Source organism: Staurois parvus, unplaced genomic scaffold (genome assembly GCF_062004578.1).
Source record: "Staurois parvus isolate SC_StPar_1 unplaced genomic scaffold, SC_StPar_1.0 ptg000147l, whole genome shotgun sequence".
NCBI classification, from domain to species: domain Eukaryota; kingdom Metazoa; phylum Chordata; class Amphibia; order Anura; family Ranidae; genus Staurois; species Staurois parvus.
This window is the reverse complement of record NW_028317943.1, coordinates 16,538,641-16,560,366: the sequence shown is the minus strand read 5'-3', so window position 1 is coordinate 16,560,366 and position 21,726 is coordinate 16,538,641. Positions and strand designations below refer to the sequence as shown.

Below are 21,726 nucleotides of genomic sequence, written 5' to 3'. Positions count from 1 at the left end.
TTTTTTCAGCAGGAATGTGAAGGAGTGCAGTTCCAGCACCTCCAGCACTAAATGTAGGTAATAGCAGGGGTGGTGGGGTGCCCTGGTGGGTCTATTGATGCTGGCTCCTGGGAGATTTATTGTCGCTGGGAGTATCTATCGTTGAGTGAGCGGTCTACTGTTGCTGAAGGGTTTATTGCTGTTGGTTTCTGGGAGATCTATTATTGCTGGGGTTGATCTGTTGTTGCTGGGGGGGAGGGGATTTTGTTTCAGGGGGTCTATTATTGCTGGGGGATATATGGTTGATGGGGAGGATCTATTGTTGTTGGGGGGATCTATTGTTGCTGAGATGATCTATTGTCACTGGAGAGGAATTATTCTTGCTGGGGGTCTTTGTTCCTGGCTGCAGGGGATCTATATGACTTACTTAGCACCACAAAATGATGGCTTACCCTTGGAAGGTTTAGAGGTGTGCCATATTCTTTACATGTTTTAATGATTGATTTAACTGTGCTCCAAGAGATATTCAGGACTTGGAAATTCTATAACCATCTTCTGACTTGTCAAGGTTAATTTTCTAATGGAGTTGAGAATTTTCATACAATGTTGTGTAAATAGTAACTTAAATTTTCCAATCATGTGAAAAGTAAATTCCTGTTTAATTCCTGTGTACATTTAGTTCATTTGTCCATGATTGGACAATTGAAGTTACAGTGGGTCTAAAGTCCAAATGGGTTTTTAACCTAATGCATTCTCTGCATTAAGGTAAAATACTCCCCATTACCTCTCCTACCACTCCCAGCCCTAAACACTTACCTGACTTCTGTTACTGCTCCAGCACTGTCCCGGCTGCAGCACCGCTGATCTCACTTCCTACTCTCACACTGTGAGACACTGACAGCAGTGGGTGCCATAGGCTCTTGCTGCTGTCAATCAAACTCCTGTGAGGAGGGAGGCACTGTGTGCAACTATGAACACACATAGCCTGATTCAGAAGCGTGCGGGCATGAGTGCCTCCTTAGCACCTGGCTTGCTAATAAGGCATCCACAGAAAGGAGCAGCCAAAAACACCAGTGGGGAACTGCCAAAAAGAACGAAAGGGACTGCTTTGTGCAATATGTTTGCATAGAGTGGGCAAGTATAACATGTTTTTTTGTTTGTATACTTATACAGACAGTTATTTTATGTTTTGTTCCATTGTACTTAAATACAACCACTTTGCAGAGATCTTTTTTCACTCTGAGAATAAAAAAGTTGATTTCTGTTGATCAGTGTTCAACTGTTATTCAATGTTTAATAAAATTACCTTCCAAGAAGTGTTTGAGGATCAAAGCAAGACTAAAGCAATAGACACCAGTGTTTTCATTTAAGCAGACAAAAAATGAATAGATATATATATTACTTGGTCTCATGTAAGGTTCTCTTCTTGAAGCGGAGAGGGGCAGATGTTACATCTTGCTGAGGATTATTCAGAATGGATGAACTTGCATTTTGCTCTGGGTCACTGATAACAGCCCTATGAACACAACAACACAGTATGCACTTTCAGCTATAAAAGCAAAATGTAAACGCTGACTTTATAATAATAATGAGAAACAAATGATGCTAAATGTTATCAAACTATTAACTGAATAAATAAACTTGACAAAAGAGGCTGCCTGCTGCTTAGAAGTATAATTGCTTGCTGATGTCATTAGATCATTAATCTTGATGATTGTGTTCTAACTTTTCTGTTCTAGAGCTTTGGGGGACACAGAGGAAATGTAGTTTAGACACTTGTGTTCACATGTGAGTTGTATTTAGTAAGGGAACCTTTTGTACATTTTAATTTTTGTTTACCTTTAAAAAACTTTTCACGTTTCATTTGCAAAATCAATATTTTCATTATATTGTCACCTCCAGATATGAAAGTTTTACCTCCTGCTGGCTATCTGTATTTAAAGCAGTGAAGTCAGCTTCCTTGCTGGATTACTATGAGAGAACGAATTAGGCCTCATGCATGCTGGGTGTTTAGCACTGGTGCATCAGATCCTGGCATTTTAGTGTGGGCAGAAGGCATATGCGCACCATCCAGCCCTACTGCCAGCAACTTTTAAAGTGTAATTCCAGGCTAGAACTAATTAAGCTTAAAACTATTCACACCCCCTTCTAGCACATATACTAACTACCCTGTGGAAGAAAGATACTTATATTTACCTATTCTCAGAGTACTCCAGTCCAGTTAAATGATCAGGTCCCAGTCGCCGGCTTCAAGCGAGAGAAGAAAGAGCTGACAATGGATAGTAAGCCTATGGGTGACATCAGCACCCAGGCATTCCGTCTGTTGTTAGCGCTCTCTCCTCTCCCCTGAAGTCATTCGCTGGGGAGATCACGTGATCAGACCGGAGTGCTCTGAGAATAGGTAAATATATGCATCTTCCTTTCACAGGATAGTTAGTATAGGTGTTAGAAGGGAGGTGAGAGCAGTTTTAATCTTAGTTAGTTTTAGTCTGAATTCAACTTTAAATCTTTAAGAGAGGTTGAAAGTTGCTGCAGTTGGACAATGTACCAAGTGGTACTAACGTTTAGGGTAGTATGCCCAGGGATGCACGATTGGAACACAAGCAGCCTGTGTTTCGGGCATTTATCCTGGGCACACACTGCCTTAAACCAGGTGCAGAAGCTTTAAGCCTCTCATAGGGTTCTAAAGGCTGCTGGCAGCAGGGCTGGAAGTGTGTCCATGCCTTCCGCCTGCAGGAAATGGCCAGATTTCATGCACTGGGGCTAAACATCCATTGTTCATAAGGCCTGAGTGGATAAGTCTCATAGTGCATACATTTTTGAGTAGTTTCTCAACAGACTTTCACTGTACTGCCAGAAAAGTGCAAAGCAACAGCCTATTTATCTTTAGTAAATCAACCCCAAGGTCTTGGGAGTCCAACGCCATATTTTAAGAATGATTTTTTTTAAATTAAATATACCAATGGTAGCATTGCCATGATGTGTGTTGTGGCAAAAAAAAGTTGTCACCCAGTGTGAGACATGTGTGTATATACATATGTATATGTGCTATTGATTATGAAGAGAATCATTGAGCATCACAATTTGCCAAAAAATAGACTGGAGCCATGATTAAAGAAATACATGCCACCCCTAAGAGAAAACACAACAGAAAGAATACATTATCTATTCAAGGAGATTAATTTACTAAAAATGGAGAGTGTAAAATCTGCAGCTGTGTGCTTCTAACTTCAGCTTGTTCAATTAAGCTTTGACAAAAAAAACTGGAAGCTGATTGGTTTCTATGCAGAGCTGCACCAGATTTTGCACTCTCCAGTTTTAATCAATCCCGAGGTGTTGTAGGACCTCTATAATTTTTGAATTAGGCCTCATGCACATTGGTCATTTTTACAGCTACTGTTTTTGGCTTCTGGCGTTGTTTTCTATAGCAAGTAAACTCCCCAGCATGTTATCCTATGTGTCCAAGCACACATATGCTTTCATCAGCGGTTTTTTGGCAGGGGTGTTTTCTGGCTGGGAAAAACCCCCCAGAACTAGTGGGTTTCAAGAGGAGTCTTAGTTGTAAAAACGCTTTAATGCTGGTAAATGCAGTAAAACACGGTAAAATGCAAACCAGCGCTTTTGAGCGTTTCTAAGGTAAAATGTTTTTGTGCTAACAAATGCGGCTAAACGCTAATGAAAAAAAAATGCTATGCAAAAACGCTAAAAACTGTGGAAAAACTTGTGTTTTTAACACAAGTTTATACAACTAACACCCAGTGTGCATGAGGCCTAATAATACATTTTACAACAGCAATATTTACTGTACATCCTGCTCAGCATCCCACAGTCTTTGCTCAAAAATTTTCATACTGTGTATGCTTAATGGGCACCCCAGCTTTAACATTTTCTGAGCGAATGCTTTGCAGTCCCAGGATCGGGCACCGCACAGTGAATTTAGCTGGACCAGGGAAGAAAGATATATGCAAAAGTCCACCTTTCCTGTAAAAGCTGAAGTTGGCATCTGAAGCCAAGTTCAGCTAAACTGGACCTTGAAAGAAAAGTGTGACTTTAAAAAAACCTATAGGGAGAGGGTGGGGCCAAGCTCAACTTTTACAGGAAAATTTGGCTTTGCGTTTAACCTTAGCTGCCTGTGTCTGAATCCTACTGATCATTTTGACCTTTTTTGCACTGAAAGTTGTTAACCAAATACTATGTTATTAGTAGGTAATATTGTTACAGGTTTACTTTAAGATCTTGGAAAAGCCTCTTTTTCCTTTTCATCTTGCTGATCTTCCAAGGCTTACATGGATTTGGTTAACAAGCATTTAAAGCTAAAGTCCATCTCTAGTATTAAAATTTACAGGGTTTGATTAGTATTTAAAGCGCTGTGTAAATTGATGGCGCTATATAAATACCTGAAATAAATAAATAAACATAGAAGAGTGACGGCAGAAAAAGACCAAATGGTCTGCTCCATTTTTTAAAAATGTATATTTGTTTTCTTTTTTAACTTTTTGTCTGAGTATAGATCTATGTTTGCTCAAGCATGATTGAATCCACTTACTGTTGACTGATTGACTACCTCTGCTGGAAGTCTAATCGAAGCATCAATTACTCTTTTGGTAAAATAATACTTTCTAAGATTAGTTTTGAACTTTCCTCCTGCTAGTTTGAGGTCATGCTCACATGTTATTGATTTTAGCTTCTCATTGAAAATACTGCCCTTAAGAACAACAACCTTCAAAGTAGTCCCCGGCAATCCATTACCAAAGCTAGATCTGTATTATATAAAAGTGAACCTGTGTTTTATTTTTGTACCCTTTGAAATAACTACAATGGTCTGTACAATATTATCATAAGATATACATGGTTAGACCAGGTCAGAAAAAATTCACTATAGCTTGCTACAATACCCTGTTGAAAAATAAAGATCCACTCTGTTGTTAATACAACAAAACACATCAAGGCAATGCTATCAGTGGTAAAATGTACCGACAGATGCTAATAGCAATTCCTGATTTTTGTTATTTAGCAAGATTGGAATGCAATGAGGTTAATTTACTAAAACTGGGGTGTGCAAAATCTGGTGCAGCACTGCAGAGAAACTGATCAGATTCCAGATTTTTTTTGCCAAAGCATAATTGAACAAGCTGAAGTTAGAAGCTGATTGGCTACCATGCACAGCTACACCAGACTGCACTCTCCAGTTTAAGTAAATCATCCCCAAGGCTATGTGTATAGGGAAAAATGTTAACACCCCCAATGACTCTTTACTGGATGGAAAAAAATTACTGGCTGACAAACTACTGTTGCAAAATAACATTAGACACGTCTATGTTGTAAAATGCCATAAAAAAAGAATGGGCAGCAGCTGTCAGATAATAAATGCACATCTAGTCACTGCCTATTGTTTATGAACAGCTTTATTCCTCCATTATAAATAAAAGACAGACTAGAATCAAACTGGCACTGAGGGAGGACTTTACTGTTTTGCCACAATAGGGTTTGAATCAAAAATCTACTTTCAGAAGAATAAAGTTGAAGAAGGCTTGAATCAAGGATCTAGTTACAGAACAGTAAAGGTGAAAAGAGTACAGTAATAGAGTATGATATTCAATATGTCTACATATTACATTATACCTAGAGAGCTGGTCTATCATAACTTGCTCTACAACAGCCTGTTTTCTTCTCTCTGCAGCCATGTCTTCCTGCAATTACAACCAGGTGAATATAAAAAAAAAACATTTTAGTTTAACTGAAAGTAGGATAATCAACTTAATGTGCATTTCAAGACAGTGTTGAGATTTACAAGTGACAAGGGGATTTCATCCTGCTATTCTAAGGCAGCTTTTTGCTTCCAAGGCCTCTGCCAGACTCCCGTCATGAGCTAAGAATCCAGGCATATCCTAAAGCAGCTGAAATGTCAGCAACATCTCCAATTAAATTCAGAATCATCCAGTACAAAAAAAACACAGTAAATCCCTTTCAGCACTTGAACATCTACAGCGCATTGCTTAGCAATGCATTAAAATGCACACATCCTAAGCAAAGCTAAGCAACACAGTTTGGTTTTACACCTTGCAGCACTGAGCAAACCCTTTATGAAGTTTATGTTGCAGAGAAGTTGTTAAAACAGACAAAAAATATCCACATTAAAGTAGTGGAGGGTTAGACATCGCTCAAGAAAATCTCAGCAACAATAAACAAGCTGAATACAGTGTTGTCAGTTCCTGATTTATAACTATCAAGTGAGTTTCTCCAGCCAGTAAAGGTGACCTCTGGACATTGTATACCAACCAATCAATGTAACCTTGCTAAAGAAAAGGCTGTACAGTCTTCTATTTACAGTATATCTATAACTGAAGTCTCAGCTTGAAAATGTATGTCCTTCAGATATCCCTAAAGTACTTCTAGAAGTAGGAGCTATGGTCATGAGTAAAACTACCCACACAAAGTCAAATTATTGCAGGATACCAACAATTGTAATAGTTCAGCCTTTCTCAACCTTTTCTTTCCAGAGGCACCTTTGAAACAATTTTAGTTCTCAGGGAACCCCCGTTAAAATCAATTCATTGGAAAAAGAATGCCCCTTACATTGGAGGTCAAAGGAAGAATGGAAGAATGGCCCCCTTACAGTGGTAGTCGCTATGCCTCCGATACCAACAGCTAGAAAGATCATTGTTGACATGTCACTGGCCCTGCTAAGTACCACTAAACCTGGAACTATTCAAGCACTATCAGATCGGAGATCAATCAACTACAGCTCAAGGAACCCCTAGCAAGCTCTGGAGGAACCCTATATAAGAATGACTGTAATAGTAGACATCATGAAATAATCTGCTACTTTTTAATATAATTTGCTGGATTTTCTAACCATTTCTCCATAGAATGGCATTTATTGTGTGGTTTTTTGAATTTTCCTCCATGGAAAATCCCTATTTTGTATGCTTCTCACTCACTCTGCATAATAAATGTCCAAAAACTATCCGTACAAAAACAAATGCATGCATTGAAGCACCTAAAACCATGTGTTGCTTCAGATGAGAAATGACACCCCCCCCCATGTTTTTACAGACACTTAAAACTCTGAAAATGCAGAATACCTGTTCCTACACCCACAACCACCCACACAAGTGTGAACCTAGCCTAATAAGACAAGGTGGAGAAGAGGGGCAGAAGATGTCATGACCACCACCTCATTCAATTAGATAACACCCTTGAAAAAATACAACAAAAAGTGCTGAACAGGAATGTTACGGGATTGAGGAACTCCATTTTTAGTGTTCAGATGGCAAGTTGCCCCAGCAGCAGCCAGAATATAAGAGAATTGATTGCATGTAGTACAGACTACTAATAGCGGATTTAAACATCTCCAGTGGCCATCTGGATGTGACACATAGATAATTACATGTAACCAAGCTGGCTCAATATAAATTTAAAATATATAATTCCTTAAGTTTAGCTTTAAGGTAAATTCTCTTAATGAAAGGAATCACAGTTCAGCTTTTTCATGGCTTTTAAAACAATGATTTTTGTTTTATGTTTTCATTACTCCACTGTACACTTTCTAGATGTACTTATATAAAAGGTTTATGGTCTTTAAAGCTAGATGTGTTTACATGGTATGCAGCTCCCCAAGTGGATTATAATAGTAGATACTCTTGTTCTACAACTTACAGCTTCCAGTTTCCTGAGGCTATGCTGTCCCGAATACGGTTTGCTGGTGTAGCACTGCTGAAGGTAAACCTTATCATCCAACGATGTTATGATGCCAAAACCTGGTTCCTCAGGCGGTTCTGTTTGCTGAAGCAGTAGAGAAGAATCAAAGCAAGTAAATCAGTTGGCAAATTACCTTTTTTTTTTTAAATAAAAAAACGCATAGGAGGAGATTTACCAAAACTGGACAGTGCAAATTCTGGTGCAGCTCTGCATATAAACCAATCAGCTTTCAGGTTTTATTGTCAAAGGTAAATCGAACAAGCTGAAATTAGAAACTGATTGGCTACCATGCATAGTTGCACCAGATTCTGAGTGCACCAGTTTTAGTAAATCCCCCCATCGCAATTTCTCGACTGTCCAGAGACTTTGGCATTACTACAAGCAGCAGCCAGTTAAATGTACAGCTAAAAATTATTCTTTTAAAGAAAATTTTATCAAGAAGTATGAATAATGTTCAAATAGAAGCACTACTGAAGCTTGGTCACAGAAAGTTAACTTGTGGGTGTAAGATGACAGACTGAAGATGAAAATAACCAATTGCGCTATGCAGGATGAATCTATTTTAGTTCAGTCTCTTCTGGAATGACAGGCTGAAATTCTGTTAGCATAACAGGTTTTAAAAAAAGGTAAATGCATGCCAAATGCAGAGTTACATGGTGGACGCTTTTGCAGTGCCATGCTTTTGATATTGCAAGAGTGAGTTAATACAGCCCACTGCATATTTTTTTTTTTTTAATTTTGCAAAAAGAGGTTCTAGACTTCTTTTACTTGGGCTTAGCTGTTGACTCTCAATCCGTAGTGGATTGCATGGTCAGCAATGGATAACCTGTGGTTAGCAGGCAATTGGGAGGGGATGTGCTGCCTACACACCTCACCACAAATGTGTTTGGGTGACATGCATCCTGAATGTGAGATGCCCCCATTTTTTTAGCAACACCACAAAGCACAAGTTTTTGGCAGCTGGCAATTAATATGGGGCTGTCCGGCAGCAATTTTCTGGTTTTCACAGGAAGCTGAGGAGAATTAAAAATGCAGCTCAACCATCTACAGCACAGCACCCATGTGAAAGGGACCATAATCAGTAATTGCACTCCACATCTTATTGTACCTAAACCATTTTAACCACTTGCCCTCCAGCAGATTTACTCCCCTTCCTGACCGGGCCATTTGTTGCGATACGGCGCTGCGTTACTTTAACTGATAATTGTGCAGTCATGCAAGGCTGCACCCAAATTAAAATTATGTTCTTTTTTCCCACAAATAGAGCTTTCTTTTGGTGCTATTTGATCACTTCTATGGGGTTCTTTTGCGCTATAAACAAAAAAAGACCGACAATTTTCAAAGAAAAAAAAATATTTTTGACTTTTTGCTATTAAACATATCCAATAAAAAAATTTAAATTTCCTAAATTTAGGCCAAAATGTATTCTGCTACGTCTTTGCTAAAAAAAATCCCAATAGTTGTATATGAATTGGTTTACGTGAAAGGTATAGCATCTACAAATGGTGGTATATATATACTGGAATTTTTTTTTTTTTATACTAGTAATGGCGGCGATTGCTAACTTATAGCGGGACTGCGGCGGGCATTCTGACAGTGGGTGGAAACTGACTAACTGCCACTGACACTAATACAGTGATCAGTGCTAATAAAAAGCACTGACACTGTACTAATGATACTGGGCAGGAAGGGGTTAACATCTGGGATGATCAAAGGGTTAACTGTGTGATGTGTGTTTTACTAGGGAGACATGCTGCTTTTTATCTCTCTGCTGTGCAGAGAGATACAAAGCAGCATGTTCATGCTGACAGGAGAGAGATCTGTGTTGTTTATACACAGATCTCTCCCCTCTCAGCCCTGTCGATGAACACCAAGTCCCAGCCAGGAATCGCTGGCCAGGACCCGGTGACTGACATATCCAGCAGCCAATAGCGGCGCAGGTAGGGCAGCGATCATAGTAGTAATCAAAGGCTGCATGAATGCAGCCCACCAGTGTTAGAAGTGGCTTCTTATACTTCATAATGACTGTGTAAGCAATCACAGTGTAAAAAAAATAATCACCCCCAGAGAAGTACAGTGTAACTATGGCGACACTGCACTGCTCCCGTGACAGTATGTTAAAAAAAATTTTACATACTGTCACCAGAGCAAATGCAGTGTCGCTATGGTGACATCTTACTGCTATAGCGGTGATCATGCAATTGCTGGCTGCTCTAATATCACCTTAAAAGTGATCCATTCAGGGTAAAACAAAACAAAACTGAAATCATTGTTCCAGCAGAGTTTATACCTACCTCACTAGCAGCCCATGTCTCCTACCTTCCCTCCATCCAAGCACTGAGGCCTCTGTCAGTGTCTTTGGCACTTGAAAATTCTGTGATAGAGTTGGGCTTGACGTTCAAGTCTGTTCGCCCATCGTGCCCCACAATGTACTGCACCTTGACAGTGCATTGTGATTGGCCAAAGCAATGCACCTGACCACAGGGGGGTTAAAGGGGGCTTCCAGATCCCAATAAGCCCCTCGCTCGTAGATCCCCACAACCACTGGCCACGGTTGTGGGGATCTACGAATAACAACATGGGGACAAGGTGCCTTGGGGGGGGCCCCTTTCCCAAAGCACCTCCCCCACATTGAGGGCATGTGGCCTGGTATGGTTCAGGAGGGGTGCCGCTCGCTCTCCAGCCCTTTCATGACCAGCCGGGTTGCATGCTTGGATAAGGGTCTGGTTTGAATTTTGGGGGGACCCCCATGCCAGACCCGAAGGGTTTGGTATGGATGGGGGGACCCCAAGACGTTTAAAAAAAAAAAATAATTGCCAGCAATTTTTTTTAAATTCAGCTGTCAGCAGGGAAGCCCGCTGACAGATGAAACATTAAAGAATGCTTTCACTACCAAAATACCACATCTGGTAAGATAGCGCTTAGTGAATTGTCCCCATTCAAAGTTCTCGGTCGAACTTTCAGCCCAGTACTATTCTGTGAGTATAAAAGCTCTTCTATTGCAGGGACCCTTGATCTCAATATTCTTTTATCCAGACCATGTTGCTTTACCAGTTTGTATTTGCCCAAAGAAAGTGAGTGGGGGTGCATAGGCTGTACAGATACATCTGCACAGCAAAGTTTAACAGGTTTGCATGAGTTCATGCAGGCAATGTGCTACCATTAACTTCATTTGGCCACCTACACACTTCTGTCCGAATCCCCTGGGGGATCTGAGCGGACGTTTGTACCCCCCGCCCCTTTGCCCACAGCCTTCTGGGACAAGTCACAGGTCCCCGAAGGCTGCGGGACCATGCACAAAGTGCATCAGGCTTTGTGCCTGACTGGGAGGCTGCAAGGAGTCACATCCGGTTGTTCTTAGTAAACATGGGGGACCCAGCAAACAACCAGTCTGGATGAGGATGGTGTTGGATCCCTTTATAGGTAAGTGACCTTTTATTAACCTCCCTGACAGTCTAACTAATCAATATTTTTAATGTCAAAGCGGTACATTGTTTTGCGTGGAAATGTGTTGTTTTATATTGTAGGCCTATAATTCTTAGGAATAACTCACCTAAATCTGTCCAAATAAGAGTCTAGTAAACATCCCAGGTATGATAAACACACAAAATCATAAATTACAATATAATAAATAATTATAATAAATAATAATATAATAATGATAAACGTAACTCAATAATGTCAGTGTCTGATGCTGAATTTCCCCACAAATCACTATCGCTCAATTCTGCAAGTGATTCTAATGCACTATCGTTGTTTTCTAGCTGGCCTAAAACTGCTTTTGACCTAAAGAGACGCTTTTTGGACGCCATGGACATTCTCAAGTTTCCAGGCAGAAAGAACAGCAAAAGTGCAGGAAGGGCACTGGACAAAGCACTAGGGACAAAACTGAGGTGAAATGGTATGATACAGTACTGTAATCCTAACAGATTACAATGCATTGTGAGTATGTCATATTTTTACTTTTTTTAATTTCCCGCCGCTTCTGCCCCCATGCGTACCAACGCTTGCAGGGAACGGAACCCTTAAAACGGATGCCGGCATCAGCCGGAGGACACAGTGGGCAGACACTGTGGGATCGCAGAACAAGGTAGGGATTGAGGGGAAAGCAGAAGCACTATGGAGTAATCCCGAGTGTGGCTCGGGGTTACCGCTTTTGGTACTGAAAATTAACCCCGAGCCACACTCGGGATTACCACCAAGAAGGTTAAAAGTCGAAAGCTACAGTATTATAGGAGGGAGACTGAAGATCCTCTTTAAGATAACACATAAGGATGGATTTACTAAAGGCAAATAAACTGTGCACTTTGTAAGTGCAGTTGCACTCATTTTCCCCAGAGCTTAGTGAATGTGGTGAAGTTTCATTTTGTAAAAAAACCCAATCAGGTGCAAGGAAAATAAAAGCAACAGCATTTTTGCTTGCACGTAATTGGAAGATTGAAATTGGCAGAGCTTTACCACTATAACTAAGCTCTAAGTATTTCCCTTTAGTTAATCCACCCCTAATATTTTTAAATATAATGTAATAATATAAACTATCATATGTTAAGTAGAAAAACACATTGGAGTTGATTTACTAAAGGCAATTAGACTTTGCAAATGCAGTTGCTCCACAGCTTAGTAAACAAAGTAAAGCTTCACTTTGCAAAGAATACTCAATTACATACAAGGAAAATAAAAAAAAAACAGCATTTTTTCCTTGCATATGATTTGATGATGGAAGTCAGCAGTTTCCTCTCATTTACTAAGCTCTGGAGCAACTGCACCTTGCCACCGTGACTTTGACTTGTTGTGGCACTCATATACAGGGCAGATGCTTCAACTAGGCAAACTAGGAAGCCACCTAGGGTGCACTGCCACCTAGGGCTGCCTGGGTGTAGCACAGGCCGGCACTCTCTCTGTGTTGGACGTTGCCACGTCATGAATGATCCTTCAGTCAAAGGGAGGGGGGGGCAGAGGGGAGAAAGAAAAGACAGAGGAAGATGCCGGGTGTCTAGGGCCAGTGTAGCCATTGATCTGCCACTCCTTCCAATGTTCCTCTCAGACTCAGTCCCTTACTGCAAGCTGGCTGGCGCCTGCTGATCACTGTGGAGTTCCAGCCCATCTCTTCCCATTCATTAGCAGACGCAGAGCTGCACCTGCGGAGAAAGGTAATGTCTGACTCTGATGTCTCGTGTCTGTGTGAGTGTGACCCGGCTGGCCAGCCATCACATGTGCAATGTGTCAGTGAGTGATAACATCATCACGATCCCCCAGCCTTCTTTTTTAACTCCTGCTGGGCCTGCTGATCTGTGTCAGTGTTGGTGGTGGTGTGTTGTGTCGGATCTGTCACTGTGTGGGATCACTCAGTTCAGGTGTTCTCTGTGTGTGTGGACTGGGCTGCCTGCTGTCACAGAGTTTTATCTCCCCCATTGCCTGAGGAATTCCAGCCTGTGATTTGGCAGAGTGTGGATCCATCATCCTCCACTCACTGCAAGGGGTCAAGTAGCTGGTCTTGCCTAGAGTGCAAAATAGTCTAGCAACGGCCCTGCTCATATAATATCCAATTTACAAATGACACCACACGTTAAGAATTATCTTTGTGTTTTAAAAGGTACATGCACAGTGTGCATGTGCTAAATAGTTTTTCTTTTTAAAAATTGTTATTAAGTAAAGCTGTCATCACGACTGTAGTGAGCAGCTTGTTAAAGAACAAGGAGAGACACTTTTCTGACAGTTATATAAAATATTGATCCTTGAAAAATATTTTTTCTTCGTTATACAAATAGAATGGTTTGGCTTTTAGTCCTCTGCCGTTACAGCAGTGGCAATACAAGCTTGCAGATTTTTGAAAGCCAGAGCAAGGGATTTTAATTGTTGTCTCTTATATTAACCTCTTGATTCCCCAAGCCTTTTTCTCCCTAAACTTCCTTGAGTCTCAAACTTTTTTTTTTCATTTTGAAGGTGTTTGTTTACCCTAATGCTTGGGGGGGGGGGGGGGTAGGAATTTATGTTGGTAGCAAATCATATTTTTCTTTGATTTCTTATTAGGAATAGATATTAAAAAATTATAATTTTTTTTCTGTCATTTTTCTCATTGCAATGTAATTTATGCAAACGAATGGCGCACCGCCATATAGCTGGAACCCTCCAGGCCAATAGTAATCTTTTGCTGTCTGCAATCTGTCAACAATAGATCGCTGTAGCAGTGTTGTTTTGCTGCAGGGAGAGGCTGGACTAAGCTAGAACAGCTCTGTATTGGCCTCTGTACTGAAAGGGAGTGGCCTTACTTCAGTTGTGATCAGGGGCGGACTGACAAATCATGGGGCCCCTGGGCAATAGGGGATCATGGGGCCCCTGTGTCCTTGCCCAAACTCAAAAAAGCCTATGAAAATGGTACCAGGGGCATCTCATGGGGCCCCCTAATGACCCCGGGCCCTCGGGCAGTGTCCGAGTTTCCAAATGGTCAGTCCGCCCCTACTTGTGATGTTACTATACTCCCAATACAAACATAATACAGAAGTATTCTGTTTCTGTTTATTTTTTAGCTTAGGTTCACTCTGCTGTGGGTGGTTGCAGGTGCAGGACAGCGCCTAAATAGCACATTTTCCTGAATCTGCAGCAAAAAGTGCTGCTCTTTTGCAGACGCATGGAGGTGCCATTCATTAAGTTATGGGTGCAGGAATCGCATGGTGCAAACGCTATGCTATTTCCGTGCAGCTGCAATTTTAAAAAGGTGATGGGACCTTTCCCTTGAGTTCTCCTGCAGGTACAGCAGCCCATTTTTATGAATGGGCTGCTGTGCCCACACAAATGTGAACCTATCCATATAGTGGCCCCCTATGGAGCGATTTGCAAAAGCATCAGAAGCCCAGGAGCTGATTAGTCCTTGTGGTTGGTTTTGGATGCAGCCTGCACCCCCACTGGGATGCACAGGATCCATTTTAAGATGAATAGCTGCTATCCAAGTGCTGTTTTAAAATGACATCAAGTGGAATGTGATATGTGCATTTTATTCAAACCCATGGCAAATAAAATTTATTCTAGAAACAAAAAGGAGGTACACAAGCTAAAGTAATAGTTTACTTCCATTATAGTGGTTTACTTCCATTATAAACATTATATGAAATACATTTAGACTAAACAGAACTGAAAAAAAAAATCTAAATTTCAAGCAGCAGCTGCAAAAGCAGGCAAAATCTTGGAATTTCTAAAAAGGGAAATAAAACATGGGATTGCCTTTGTATGAATCACTTCAAGGAGCCCACATGTGGATTGCAGTCTACATAGTAGCATACACATGTAGGTGTGCCTAGGCTCCTAAAGTTTCCCTTTAAAAACACACTAAACTGCAGGAAGTTAAAGTGATGTGGCCACACAGGAAAGAATGGGATATTTGCAAAAACTGCGTTTTCATGCAGTAAAATTCAAGTGTTTTAGTGCAGGTTAGTAAACAAAGCGAATAAGCCCTAAAACCATCTTTTGAATATGAAATACATTTCTGAAGAGATTATAGAGCCCAGCTCTGGGAAAATAAAAAATCCACCTTTGCAGTGAGGAACCCCTGCAATGTAAAAGTTGATTGATTGTTATGTCTATGGGATTACAGAAGAGTCTGTTTCACTGACCTGATTCCTTGCCAGCCCCAGGGCTCTCCTTCCTGTGCCTGATGCTCCAGTCTGTGGGCATAGTATCAGCGTCATCACATACAGTACAGGAACAATAACCCTGCATTATACTTTAAGGAGGCTGGAATGCGGCCGGAGTCATTCCGCAGCTTACATAGCAGCTGCGAGGGACCATTTGGAGCACTGGAGGGAGCCTGCTAGAGCTAGGAATAAGGTAAGTATTTACACTTTAAAAGAAGATAAAATAACAATATTGTAACAAACTAGATTTTCCCACGTCCTGGACTTTGAGCCTTCAACACACATCAGACCCTGCAGATCCTATAACATCTGAGTGATGAAACGCAAAGGGTAAAACCTAGGATATGTCATATTGGTTTTGCTTGCTGTGTGGTATGTGATCCATGGAGGAGGCTCAAAACCTCTAAGCAGATCTGGTTTTGACTGTGTCAATAACATCAGCTGAGCCAAAAGAGAATTTGGGGTTGATTTACTAAGGGCGAATAGACTGTGTACTTTGCAAGCAGTTGCACTCTACAAGTGCAGTTGCTCCAGAGCTTAGTAAATGAGGGGAATTTCTGCTGACTTCCATCATCCAATCATGTGCAACCAAATATACTGTTTTTTAAATTTGCTTGCATGTTATTGGGTAAACTTTGTAAAGTGTAGCTTGACCTCATTTACTAAACTCCAGAGCAACTTCACTTGCAAAGTGCACAGTCTATTTGCCTTCAGTAAATCAACCCCTTTGTTTCACTGCCACATTTCCTGCAATGCAAATAGTACTATACTTCATTTGTTGTCGTACTGATTTGCTGATTGCCATTAGTGACCTCTGAGCAAGTTTAACCTTCTGAAATAAAATGTCTATTTTGTCTGGTGAGTTTTGCTTTGCACAGTGGATTATCATCTGGAATCTCACATAAAGGTTCCTTCTGCATGAAGTAACATCACTTTGGGGGACTTCTTGTATTATATCACTTCATTTACACTTTCTTTACTTTTCATTATTTCAAGTATAGTACTACTTCTTTTACCCCCCTATTTAGCTGGAAGCACTGTTTTTTCCTAAAATGTATAATTCCTCTCAAACTCTGGGCTAGTGTTATTTGTTGAGGCCAAACCTATACATTAGAAGAAATCCAAAATGCTATTACACAAGCGAAAATAGAACACTTAAAGCACTGAATGGATATGGATATTTTTAAAAGCAGGTTTAAATAGTATACATTGTACTTTAGTGAGTTGTTAGCGTTCTCTCTTTTTTTTCTGAAGCAAAAACAATTTCTATTCCCTGAGCACTGAAAAGAAGCTTTTCTTCCTATTTGGCAAGGAGGAAACATTTCCCTATAACCTGGATCTAATAATAGCTGTGCTATTCTAGCTAACTTACAATGGTCACACTGCCACTGGCCTTAAACACTCAAAGTCCAACTGACTAAAGTGCTTTCTGTATTAGGGGCATATGGTTAGTGCACAGGCAAAATTAAAGAAGTAGAGTAGTAACGGAAAGAAAATCAAAGAGACAGACAGACAGACAGACAGACAGACAGACAGACAGACAGACAGACGTAACCTAAAATATTAAGTACTAACTAAACTAATAATGATGGCAGTGAGATGGTGCATAATACCTAACTAGGGGTAACACCTACACTTAGTACTTAGTAAACCTAATCCTGCTACTTGAACTACAGATTAAATTTCTGCAACAAGACAAGCGTGTCAAAGAAATATCTGATTCAGCAATGAACCCAAACTTTATGCATGCAAGATTTAATAAAAATTATACAAATAATTTTTGTGCTTCAAGGATTTTATTTTTTAAACTAAACTGGGATTCCACTGATATAAAAAGAGAGATTTAAAAAATGAATGACAGATGATGAAATCCTCCTAGATTGTAAGCTCTAATGAGCTGGGCCCCCTGTTTCCTCTTGTAAATCGGTGCGCAAACTGTTGGCGCTATGGCACAATATAAATCCTGTATAATAATAATAATAATGAAATTACATTTAAATAACGTTTGTTATTTCAAATAACAGTTCCCCTAACAGTTACACACATACATTTATATACAACTGTTCCTCCAGACTTGGAAAACACATGTGCAAGTGTGTATTCAGTTATATAAGCTGTGGTGTGACCTCTGCTGTTTATCACATATTATTACAGTACTTAACACAGATAGCTGCTCATCTGATTGAGTTAATAAACATTTCTTTTTTTATATTAACAATTTTTATTGGTTTTCATGTAAATATACAAACAGTATGTTTGAAAAAGAAAAAAAAAAGAAACATAACAGAAAGGTACATCGATGGTAAAACTGCATAGGTTCAGGACAAGCAATGTCATAAAATAACAGTGTAGAGGTTATTAGGACATTACATTTTGGTCCGGTAAAGAAGAAATGAAGGTATCCCATGGATGCCATACTGCCTCAAAAATACTCCATCTGTCTTACATCAGCAATCATTTTGTACAAGATCGGCATTGAAGGGGGAGTAGAGGATAGCCTACAGATAGGAATGCTTCTCCTAGCCGCAGTCAGGACATGTACAGAAAGTTTCCTGGATGATTTAGGTAGTCCCGGGAATGGTAGACTTAGTAAAAAATATAGTGGTTCAAATGAGAGAGAGGTTTGCAATAGCGATTGTAACAAGGAAAAAACATCTTCCCAAAAGGGAGTAATGGAACTGCATGTCCAAAAAATATGGTAGAGTGAACCAAGGTCTTTACCAGATCACCAGCAAGCAGGAGAAGCACTCGGGTTGTAAGCGTGGAGAACTTCAGGCATTTTGTACCACAATATCATGATCTTGTATGTATTTTTCTTAAAGACCACACAGACAGAAGATCTAGGCGAGTTTTCCCAAATTTTCTTCCACATTAACAAATCAATGTCACATTGTAGGAATTGAGACCACTTACGCATGTAAAGGTGAGTGTCATTGGATAAGGAGGGAGTGTCCATAAGAAGTTTATATGTGTTAGAAATAATACCCCTTTGGTGTGGACCCTGTGTGCATAAACGTTCAAAGGGAGTAGGTTTACCCAGGATCAATGAGGGTGACATGGTAGAAAAGAAGTGGTGTATTTGAAGCTAAATATATAAGTGTTGGGATGGTAGAAGAGCTTTTTTCTGGAGATCTGAGAATTAATGTAATTTCCAAGTCACCGGGTGTACCAAGTGACACAGTTAGAAAAGTTCGGCTGCAACCCAAGGAGACATCCGGGACACAGCCATATTGTCTGGGAGATCAGGGTTATAGAGGATATTTGTCAGTGAGGAACAGTCAGAGACCAGTGTAAATTTAGCCTTACATTTCTGCCAAACAGTCAGAGAAAAGTGCATGGGAACAAGGAATAGGTGGCGAAAGGAAGAGACATCCACTACTGAGGTCGACCAAAGGAGGGAGCAAGGATGGGCCACAGATAGCTGCAAAGATTCAGTCTCAGTCCATGTGTTGGGAGGATAATGAGTGGACCACGACATGAGAAAATGAAGGTGAGTTGCATAGTAGTAGGTTACTATATCCGGTGCCCCCAAGCCCCCCTTAGAACACAGGGAGAGCAAAACAGAACGTGCAATTCTATGCCACTTGTTGTGCCAAATAAAATGCAGGAAAGATTTCTGAAGGGAGTGAAGTTTGGACATAGGGACAGAAACGGGGACGGTCGCAAATAAATATAGAAGTTTGGGTAACACAGTCATTTTTAGTACGTTGATGCGTCCAAGGAAAGAAATGGGTAGGGAATCCCAGTGTTTCAGAGAGTGAGAAATTGCTATAAATAGGGGGGGAAATTGGCCTCATATATGGAGTGTTAGGAGGAATTAGGATTAGTACCTATATAATTTAAAGAGTGGGTGCACCACCGGTAAGGAAAGGATTCCTGAAGAGAAGACAGAACGACAGGTGGGACGTGTAGTGGGAGTGCCTCAGTTTTCGACGTGTTAACTTTGTACCCTGGTAGGGCCCCAAATTGTCGCAAGGTCTTATGTAAAAACTGTAGGGAGGTATGGGGGCTCCATAGTGTGAGGAGGATGTCATCTGCGAAGAGGGAAAATTTGTACTATGGGTATGGGATTGTATCCCACAGATATCTGGATTAGACCTGATGGCAATAGCTAATGGTTCCAGACAGAGAATGAACAGTAAAGGAGAGAGTGGACAACCATTTGACATCTGGAAAGGGGATGAAAAAAAGGAGGCTAATCTGAATTGCGAAAGGGGGGAAGAATAAAGAGCCTTCAAGGCTGCCACAAATGGACCCAAGAAGCCAATCCTCTCCAAGACCATAAACATGTAAGGCCAACTTAGACCGTAGAAAGCTTCTTGAGCATCTCAGCTCAATAGTACAGCAGGGATGGAGGAATGGTTAACCAAGTCAACCAGATCAATAGATCTCCTGGTGTTATCTGCAGCATGCCTGGCAGGTACAAAGCCTACTTGATCCCTATGTATGAGCTTGGAGATAAGTCTGGACAGTTGGTTGGCCAGGATTTTAGTGAAAATCTTGTAGTCGGAGTTTAGTAGGGCAATAGGGCGATAGTTGTCTACAATAGAGTGGTCCTTGTCGGGTTTGGGGATAACCGAAATATATGCACGGGAGAACTCAGTCTGGGGTGTGACACCTTTGAAAAGATCTTGATAAAGAGAGAGGAGATGGGGGGCCAGGATACCAATGAAGGATGTATAATAGCAGTAGAGCAATCCGTCTGGTCCCGGGGCTTTACGAGAGGGGAGATGTTTAATTGTGTCAAATAATTCCTCAGATATGATGTCGGCATTAAGGACCGCAATGTCTGAGGGTGATAGTCTCGGAAGCGATAGGGGATCAAACAAATTATCAAAAGATGACTGTGTGAGGGACGGATGAAGGTCTGGGGTCAAACAGTTATAAAGATTCTCATAGTATAAGCCAAAAAGGGATACCATGACCTGGGAATCATAGGTAGGGCTTCCATTTGGTTGGATTAAAAGATCAGGCATCGTTGACGGGAATTGTGCTTTGAGTCGATTGACTAACATACGATGAGGTTTATTAGAAAATTCATAAAATTTCTGCTTAACCCAAAGGAAGGATTGTGCAGACTTACTGGAATCGAGAGCTTTGATTCGGTCACGGAGAGATGTTACCCCCTGGAGCCAGGAAATGGACGGTTTAGCCAATAGATGTTGTTCAGCCAAAGACAGTTAGTGAATAAGAGCAGCCTTGGCACTTGTCGAGGACTTTTTTAAACCGGAGCCAATAGAAATACAGAGTCCTCGAAATACCGCCTTATGGGCCTCCCACAGGGTCGAGGAAGAAGCTACGGAGCCAACATTGTGACTAAAGTAAGTATCAAGCCCCCGAGAGAGTTCATCCTGAAGGTGTTCTGTGGAAAGGAAAGGTCTCATTAAGGCGCCAGTGACATGTTTTGGGTATAACGGTAGGGAAGAAAAAGTTCAAGGTCAAAGAGGCGTGGTCAGACCAGGTAATAGGGTTGATTTCAGAGGAGACCAGGAGGGGAAGCAGTGAGGCAGAGATAAAAAAATTATTTAGGCGGGAGAAACTACGGTGAGGGGGCGGAGTAGAAAGTAAATTGTTCATGGAGAGGGTGTCTAGTCCGCCAGGCGTCAAAGAGACGATGCTCCCTTATCAGTCTGTGGAAGGATTTAGAAGAGGAACATTGCTGCTTTGAGGGTGTGGACTCAAAAAGAACTTTCCTGTCTTTATGGGGGGAAAAAATTACATTAAAATCACCCCCAACAATCACATGCGAAGTGGAAATGGAATCTAAGTTGGCGAGTGTTTAGGAAAGGAATTGCAATTGACCCGTATTTGGGGCATATAAATTCGACAAAACAAGGGGAGTGTTACCAAGCATAATATCCAAAATAATGAAACAACCTCATTGGTTGACCTTGGAGGAAACAACCCGAAGGGAGCAGTGCGTCCTAATCAAAATTGTCACCCCAGTCTTCCCAGAAGGATCAAAGGCCAAGTAGACTTGGGAAAAAAATCTTGAGGCAAAACGAAAGGAGCTAGTTGATTTGAAATGGATCTCCTGGACAAAAATAATGTATTCTCCTGAGGATCGAAATTCCCTCAAAGCCATCCACCATTTTTGAATGGCTGGCCAAAAACCCTGTGGAGAAACCATGTATAGATCAAGAGGGAAGGATCATCACCGGATTCACCACAGAAGGTCACCCCAGAGAATCATTAGGCAGGCTGATCGTTTGTTTGAGGAGGATGTGGACATTGTGGGGTGCATGAGAGTCTCTTCCAGCCTCTGCAAACTGGTGTCTAGATCTTGTTGGGGGTGGCGGAAGGGCGGGATGGAGTAGGCGGCAATGAGGACACATCATCCGACAAAGGTGGAAGTCCCAGCTGCTTTAGGAAAGAGTGTGCCTCATGAAAATCACGAAGAACAACTTGAGTGTTGTCC

The 21,726-nt window shown here is 41.0% G+C and overlaps 1 protein-coding gene across 3 annotated transcripts in view; it reads right to left on the bottom strand.

The window, feature by feature from the left end:
* CAPS2 (calcyphosine 2) overlaps positions 1-21,726 on the bottom strand; it is a 172,643-nt gene that overhangs the window by 78,420 nt on the left and 72,497 nt on the right. For all 3 annotated transcript variants that reach the window (XM_089674091.1, XM_089674090.1, XM_089674089.1), the window contains 3 exons: positions 7,639-7,764; positions 5,602-5,669; positions 1,382-1,495 (listed from right to left, as the gene is read on the bottom strand). In XM_089674091.1, the coding sequence (XP_089530217.1) occupies positions 1,382-1,495; positions 5,602-5,669; positions 7,639-7,764 (308 nt within the window). The remainder of the gene's footprint in view (positions 1-1,381; positions 1,496-5,601; positions 5,670-7,638; positions 7,765-21,726) is intronic.